Here is a 7,965-nt window from a genome sequence, read left to right as displayed (position 1 = left end):
AAAGGACACTGAAGTACTAAGAGCTTTAAGAATACTTAGATGCTGAGGCCAGGCACAGTGGCTCACGCCTGTTATCCCAGCAATTGCGTGGCCAAGGCAGGCAGATAACTTGAGGCCAGGAGTTTGAGAACTGCCTGGCCAACACAGTGAAGCTGTCTCTACTAAATATACAAAAATTAGCCAGGCGCGAAGGTATGCCCCTGCAGTCCAGGCTACTCGGGAGGCTGAGGCAGGAGAGTCACTTGAGCCCTGGAGGCAGAAATTTGCAGTGAGCCGATTGTGCCACTGTACTCCAGCCTGGGCACAGAGAGAGACCCCATCACAAAAGAAAAGGGGAGGGGAGGGAAGGGGCAAGGAGAGGAGGGGAGGGGAGGGGAGGGGAGGGGAGAGGAGGAGAGGGGGGAAGGGAGGGGAGGGGGGAAATTGGGAAGCCATCTTTTTAAAACTGCAGAGAGCAGTTATAAAGTGGTTACATGCACTAGACTCTATACTTGGTGGTGACCTATTTATTTATTTCATTTTAATCTAAGCTCCAGAATCTTATTTAAAATTCTTAGATTAAAAAAGAAAAAAAAGCCGGGTGTGATGGTTCCTGCCTGTAGTGATCCCAGCACTTTGGGAGGCCGAGATGGGCAGATCACCTGAGGTCAGGAGTTCAAGACCAGCCTGGTTAACATGGCGAAATCCTGTCTCTACTAAATATACAAAAATTAGCTGGGCACAGTGGCAGGTGCCTCTAATCCCAGCTACTTGGGAGGCTGAGGCAGGAGAATTGCTTGAACCCGGGAGGAGGTTACAGTGAGCTGAGATCATGCCATTGCACTGTAGTCTGGGCGACACAGCAAGACTCCCTCTCAAAAAAACAAACAAAAAAAACACTACTCTTGATGTCTCTTTCATGGCCCTTGCTAGATCTACTTCCAATTCAATCATGTGCCTGCAAAAAACAGGCGACTCATTGTAAACATTTGAGTCATACAGGGAGGAGGGGACCGAGGGACCAAAAGGCAAATCCGAATTCTGCAAGTAAAATTCCAACGTCTAGAGTTACTCCTACCAGAAATCTTCAGTCCAGAAGGTCAGAGAAAGATTTTAGCATCCCAAACACAACAGGCTCTCACTAGGGAGAAAACCAAGGCCAAAGGTGTGAGTACACGAAGCCACGTTTATACATAGTTCAATATCCAACAGAGGTGCTCTCGTTAGCAACCGGGAGGCCAGCTGTCCCAGAGAAAACATTTTCATGGGGAATGCTGCGGTCAGCAAGGATCACGTGCTTACGTCTGGCTTCAATAGATGCAGTAGCTGAATAGTTTTGTTAGGACACAAACCAACACTTCTTAGAATTCCCCCTCGCCTAGATGGACACAGCAGAATATAAGATATGCAGCCACTTTTGGTATCAGATTGATAAAATTCCTCTCTGCGGTCCGAGTAGGTACGTATAAAGCCCTTTCATCCACTGAATGTGAACCAGTGTCTGTAACACCCTCAAGTCCCCATCAGAAAAAAGCCTTTTAATTTGCAAAAATACGCAAGCCCATACTTTGAACAATAAAATGGAATGTCCAACGCTGCGTATTCCAGGCATCTGACGTGGAAGTTCTGTGTAATACATGTTTTTACGATCCTGAAATAGGGCTCTTGTTTTGAAGACTTTGCGTGTGTAATTAATAACAGCTTGAGATCATGTATATGCCACCATCTGAGCCAAACTGCTAAATATGCATGGCCTCAAAACCGCACAATCAAGATCTGGAAAGCAGCAATGAATTTTCAAGACTGTAATTTAGGGTTTAAATGACAATGTAAGCCCCACCAAGATGACAGTATTTCCCTGCACCTACTGAAATGAAGCCGTCTCATCAGGTAGCAGAGGAGGGGGAAGGCGGCATTCATATTCCTGACACGTTACAATACCCTCTCTTTAGCATCTCACAAAGCATGTTTTGTTCAGAGAATGAATGAGGACAGCTCTCTTCTGTGCATTTTATTAAAACTTGAAAGCTATGGCTTGCCACCATCAATGACGCCTATTGGGTTCCAATAGCCCAATGTTCAAATGTGACTCGTTAGCAAATCCGCCCAACTCAACATCGGTCATCTTGACAGGGCAGGATATTCAGCAAGTCTGAAGTTTTTCATCGGGAAGAATTTTTCAACGTTACCAAGCAAATAAAGGCTCTTTGTAACAACAGCTGGAAATGCAACATGAGAGCCCTTTCTACACACCCAAAGAAATCATAAATAGTTCACCGAGTGAACGAAAGACTTTATTTTTCAAAAGCAGGTAACACCAAAGGACTATGTGGTATCCATAATCATTGCAAAAATGATAATTACTGGAAATTTCCAAACATCACATAAAATAAGGGCGATCAACAGTTACCATGATCATTTTCAGCCAATATACAGATGTGCGTTGAAGATCTAGGTTTTATTTCTACATAGTAGTATTCACATGAGTTCCCTATGCCTAATTATCATCAAATCGGGGACTCGTGAAGGTCGAGCCCAGCTTTTTCTTGACTTCAGAGACAACACAGAAGCTGACCTAGAATTCTGGCTTGCTGCTTGAGTCCTAGAAATCAGGTCTTCTGATGTTTTACAACAAACCGTGTCTCTGAAAACTAAAATCAGACTTTAGATTCCTCTGAAAGAGTTCTGGTTCCCAAGTGGTCTGGCACCAGGGTACCCAGACATGCTCAAAACGTGTTTTCCCTTATCTTTCAAAACCCATCGCCAGGACCCAAAAGGGACCCCACTTTCAGAGTTCCATGAAGAAGGTGTTTAAAAACCACATTATCCCCAAGTAAAGGCAGAGGATGAAATTATCAATGTCTTTTTATGTAGGTTTTTTTTTTAAGTGAGACTGCATGGACAAATGGGAAAATGACACCAATCAGACGAGTACAGAAAATGTTAATAAATCCTCCGCTTAAAATTACGTTTAGGCCAAGCACAGTAGCTCATGTCTGCAATCCCAGCACTTTGGAAGGCCAAGGCAAGAGGATTGATTAAGACCAGGAGTTTGAGACTAGCCTGGACAACATAGTAAGACCCCATCTCTGTCTAAACAAAAAAAAGAAATCTGCTCAAAAGTATTTCAGACCAAAAGGAGGTAATAAAAACCGTTCATATAATTATGAGAAAAAATCCCTGCATGGAAAGGGGTGCTGAGGGTCTGACACAGAGAAACCGGGGGGTCGGAGCAGTGATAAAAATCCAGCCCTATTTTTTTAGCATGCATTTATGACCTTGTGGATATGTCTGTGCTGGGTGTTAATAGCCCCTCTTCCTCGTACTTAAAAAAAAATTAAGAAATTAAAGTGAATCTGTGTGCTAATGAAGTCTGCAGTTGTAGAGTCTAAAAGCCAAGCCTGTAAAGTCTATAAGGCAAGATCTCTGTCATCAGGGATGGGAAGAGATGAGTAAGATACTAGTAGGCACTAAAGGCTGCCTCAGCCAAGCTCCAGGCAGAACAGCCTCCAAAATAAGGCAATTGTGGCTTCTCAGTGTGAGACCGCCACCAGAAAGGCCCACGGAGGCAGGAAAAAGAGCCACTGATGGCAGATCACAGGAAGAGACTCAGATAGGGCAATGATCACAGTTAGATGGGAGGACTCAGGGTCACAGGGTGGCAGAACTGACACTTGGACTGACACTCAAGGGGAATGTCTTTGCAAGTCCTATGCACACGACTCCAAGCAGCAATTTCTGGGGTTTGGAGGTTGGTTAGTTTTGTGACATTTTCCCCCCAAAGGAAGACATGAAGGTGGGCCCCCTGCAGAGGTGAGACCACCAGGACAGAACCTCCACCAGGCGTGAAGCTGGATGAGTGGTGGAAAGGACTCCCTGCGGCGCCCGGCTCCCTCCACGTCTGGCTGAGTCCTACAAACGCTTGTAGGTGCCCAGGAGAACTTTGCAGTTGGGACAGTAATGGTCCACGTCCTGCAGGGCGTCCACACAGAAGGGGATAAAGCAGCAGCCCGCTACGCACCTGGGAGAAGAGAGAGAGACACAGGGAGCACGTTACTGACTACTGCAGGATGGACGCTCGCTTCCAAAAACACAGGTTCTTGTCCTTCTTTGTAAAAAAGGGTCTTTGCCAGTGTAATTAGGGATTTTGAGATGGGATCATCTTGGATTACCCAGGTGGACCCCCAAAACTCAATGACCTTAGAAGAAGAGGAGAGGACACACAGAGAGAGACAGAGGGCAGAAGGGGATGTAAAAAAAGAGGCAGAGATTAGGGTGATGAGGCCACAAGCCAAGAACACCTGGACATACCAGAAGTGGAAGAGGCAGAAAAAACGGTTCACCCCTGGAGACTTAGGAGGGAGGGTGGTCTTGCTGACATTTTGGTTTTGGGGTGTTTTGTGTTTGTTTTTTGAGACGGAGTCTCGCTCTGTCACCCAGACTGGGGTACAGTGACACAATCTCGGCTTGCTGCAATCTCTGCCTCCCGGGTTCAAGCGATTCTCCTGCCTCAGCCTCCTGAGTAGCTGGGATTGCAGGCACACACCACCATGCCTGGCTAATTTTTGTATTTTTAGTAGAGACAAGGTTTTACCAGGTTGGCCAGACTAGTCTCAAACTTCTAACCTCAAGTGATCTACCAGCCTTGGCCTCCCAAAGTGCTGGGATTACAGGGGTGAGCCACTGCACCCGGCCCCTGCTGACATTTTGATTTTACACCTCTAGCCTCCAGAATTATGAGAGTCAATGGCCGCTGTTTTAAACACTAGGTATGAGGTAATTTGTGATAGTGGCCCTAAGAAATTACCATGCCAGCCACTGCCAAGGCTCCTCCCACAGACAGAGCCCCTCTGGGCATTATTTCAAATCTTGGGTCATTTGGGAATCTTCCAAAGTCTTAGACGGGCTTGGTGAACTTTTTTTGCAAATGGACAGACAGAATATCTTTTAGTCTTTTTGTTGCTGGTTTTTGTTTGTTTTTGTAGAGATGGGGTCTCGCTATGTTGTGCAGGCTGGTCTTGAACGGCTGGCCTCAAGTGATCCTTCCACCTCTGCCTCCCTAAGTGTGGGATTACAGGTGGAAGCCACCACACGCCCCGACGCATACGTCATCTTGATGTTGCCACTACTCAACTCTGCCCTTATAATGAGAAGGCAGCCACAGAGAATCCAAAAATCAATGACGTGGCTGTGTCCCCGTAAAACTTAAAACAGGCACCTGGCTGCCGGGCCGTTTTACCAACCCCCGTCTTCCTAATCTCTTTTCCATATGGACAGGTTGCTTCTTAGAGCAACCAAACAGAATCCCCCAAATAACGCCCCTTAACCTACATAATCCACCATCGGCACACACAGGCAGGAATTTCACACAGCCTGACAAGCAGTGTTTGCCGAAAACATAGTTAAAACTCAGCCTTTTATAGGAAGACGTTGCTTTACATAATGCAGAATTTGGAAATATTCTCATGAGGAAGCTATCTAATGAAAGAAACTTCCTCCTACTGCCCAACTTTCCAGAGCTCACACAAGGGCAGGCGGTCAGTCTGCTCAGTGGGAATCCTAATCTGTGGCTTACAGGTGCTGTCACAGTTCCAGGCAGCACACACACCTTTACCCTCAGCAGCCCCCGAGGTGGGCGTTATTGACCCCCCGCCACCTGCCACCTATAGATGAGGAAACCGAAGCACAGAGAGGTAAAGTCCCTTGCCTATGGCCACACAGCAAGTGAGAGGCAGGATTTGAACCCACTGTACCATGTTTAAGGAAGGAACAAAGGGATGGAAACAAAGTCTGGCTCAATTTCTAAAGCCAGATGGGCAGAGGCTAATACTCAATGTAAGTTTCTATTCTTCAATAATCCCAGCATTTTTGGGGGTCAAGGCAGGAGGATTGCTTGAGTCCAGGAGTTCAAGACCAGTCTGGGCAACAGAGTAAGACCCCCACCTCCACACACAAAAAATTTAAAAATTAGCTGGGAATGGTGGCACACACCTATGGTCCCAGCTACTCAGGAGGCTGAGGCGGGAGGACTGCACGTGCTCAGGAGGTCAGGCTGCAGTGAGCTATGATCCCACCACCACACTCCCACCTGGGCAACAGAGCAAGACTCAGTCTGAAACAAAACAAAACAAGTCAGTTTCTTTTTCTCTTTTTGACGGAGTCTCGCCCTTGTTGCCCAGGCTGGAGTGCAATGGCGTGATCTCGGCTCACTGCAACCTCCACCTCCCGGGTTCCAGCAATTCTCCTACCTCAACCTCCTGAGTAGCTGGGATTACAGGTGCCCACCACCACACCCAGCTAATTTTTTGTATATTTAGTAGAGATGGGGTTTCACAATGTTGGTCAGGCTGGTCTCGAACTCCTGACCTCAGGCGATTAACCTGCCTCGGCCTCCCAAAGTGCTAGGATTACAGGCGTGAGCCACTGAGCCCGGCCAAACAAGTTTCGATTCCGTCTTTCCCTGATTTCAAAGACAAAAATTAATTTTCATACAAATATCCAGAGGCAATGGACTTTCTTTTTTTAGAATTTTCTGCCCACGGAATGAAAACAGCAACTAACAGCAGAGTCCTTTGGGCAAGAGAGGGAATCAGGTGCCCAGAGAGCTGTTTCATCTCCTTCCTTCTTTATTAAATATATGATCTCAAGGAAGTTAACTAAACTCTCCAGGACTCTGAGCCTCTTTTTGAAGTTAGGAAGAGAAATATTGTTCCTTCTCAGCCTCAAGTCACCAAAGGACAATGTGGAGGAACATGCCACTTGCGTGAGGCTCCTGAAACTCACAATCATTTCCTTCAAGGAAAAGAACAGAGCCCGCGGGGGTTTTCTGAGTGGCTCACGTGGCCAGGAATAAGGAACCTACTTGTACCTGCTTTGTGGGAAACAAAAAATTAACTGTTTCTCAGATTCTTCTCCCAGAACAGAAACTATTATCTCTTTAAACATAATACCCTTGGTGCCGACATAACTATTTCCGTAATTCCCCTGCATGGGCAATGGGAAAAACACTTCCGGGTCATAAAAGGATAAGAAGTTCTGAAGTAATTTCTCTGAAGAATTTTAACATACAGATTGTTTAAAGCTTCTCTCAGGCTCGAGCAAACATTATCATTTAGGTCATGAAATTCTAGAAGAAAACGGAATCCCTCAGGGTACTGCCCTAGACACAGCTGCGAGCAGCTGCGAAGCTTATCCCTACATGCAGGGAGTGGTTTCAGCAGATAAGCAAGAAGAAATGACCAGATGAACCATTTCTGGGGGCTGATATGCGTAAGAGCAGCGGAGATGACTTGGCCCCCCAGGGGGCATTTTTGGTCAGTTTAACACTGGGGAGCACGGTGCTTCTGGCGTCAGGCAGGTGGGGGCCAGAGATGCTGTTCAATATCCTACAATGCACACGATGGCCCTTACAACAAAGAAATGTCTTGGTCCAGGCATAGTGGCTCACGCCTGTAATTCCAGCACTTTGGGAGGCTAAGGTGGGTGGATCACCTGAGGGTCAGAAGTTCGAGACCAGCCTGGCCAATATGGTGAGACTCCATCTAAAAATACAAAAAAATTAGCCGGGCATGGTGTTATATACCTGTAATCCCAGCTACTCGGGAGGCTGAGGCAAGAGAACCACTTGAGCCCGGTAGGCAGAGGTTGCAGTGAGCCTAGATCGTGCCACCTCACTCCAGCCTGGGCAACAAAGTGAGACTTCGTCTCAAAAAAAAAAAATGTCTTGGGCCAAGCGCAATGGCTCACACCTGCAATCCCAGCACTTTGGGAGGTCAAGGCGGGCAGGTTACCTGAGGTCAGGAGTTCTAGACCAGTCTGGCCGATGTGGTGAAATCCCACCTCTACTAAAACAGGCCATGGTGCATGGTTGTGCACACCTATAATCCCAGGTACACAGGAGGCTGAGACAGGAGAATCGTTTGAACCTGGACAGTGGAAGCTGCAGTGAGCAGAGATCACGCCTTGCACTCTAGCTGAGCAACAAAT

The 7,965-nt window shown here is 46.8% G+C and overlaps 1 protein-coding gene across 2 annotated transcripts in view; it reads right to left on the bottom strand.

Moving 5' to 3' along the window:
• Positions 1 to 1,975: 1,975 nt before the first annotated feature.
• LITAF (lipopolysaccharide induced TNF factor) overlaps positions 1,976 to 7,965 on the bottom strand; it is a 41,294-nt gene continuing 35,304 nt past the window's right edge. Inside the window, exon 4 of one of the 2 annotated variants that reach the window (XM_032242754.1) lies at positions 1,976 to 4,000. In XM_032242754.1, coding sequence (XP_032098645.1) covers positions 3,892 to 4,000 — 109 coding nt within the window. In that variant the 3' untranslated portion in view covers positions 1,976 to 3,891. The remainder of the gene's footprint in view (positions 4,001 to 7,965) is intronic. The other variant, XM_032242755.1, reaches the window with a different exon arrangement.

Source organism: Sapajus apella, unplaced genomic scaffold (assembly GCF_009761245.1).
Source record: "Sapajus apella isolate SASKATOON/1434 unplaced genomic scaffold, GSC_monkey_1.0 scaffold51, whole genome shotgun sequence".
In the NCBI taxonomy this organism is placed as follows: domain Eukaryota; kingdom Metazoa; phylum Chordata; class Mammalia; order Primates; family Cebidae; genus Sapajus; species Sapajus apella.
The sequence above is the reverse complement of the archived record's forward strand: the minus strand, read 5'-3'. Positions and strand labels throughout refer to the sequence as shown.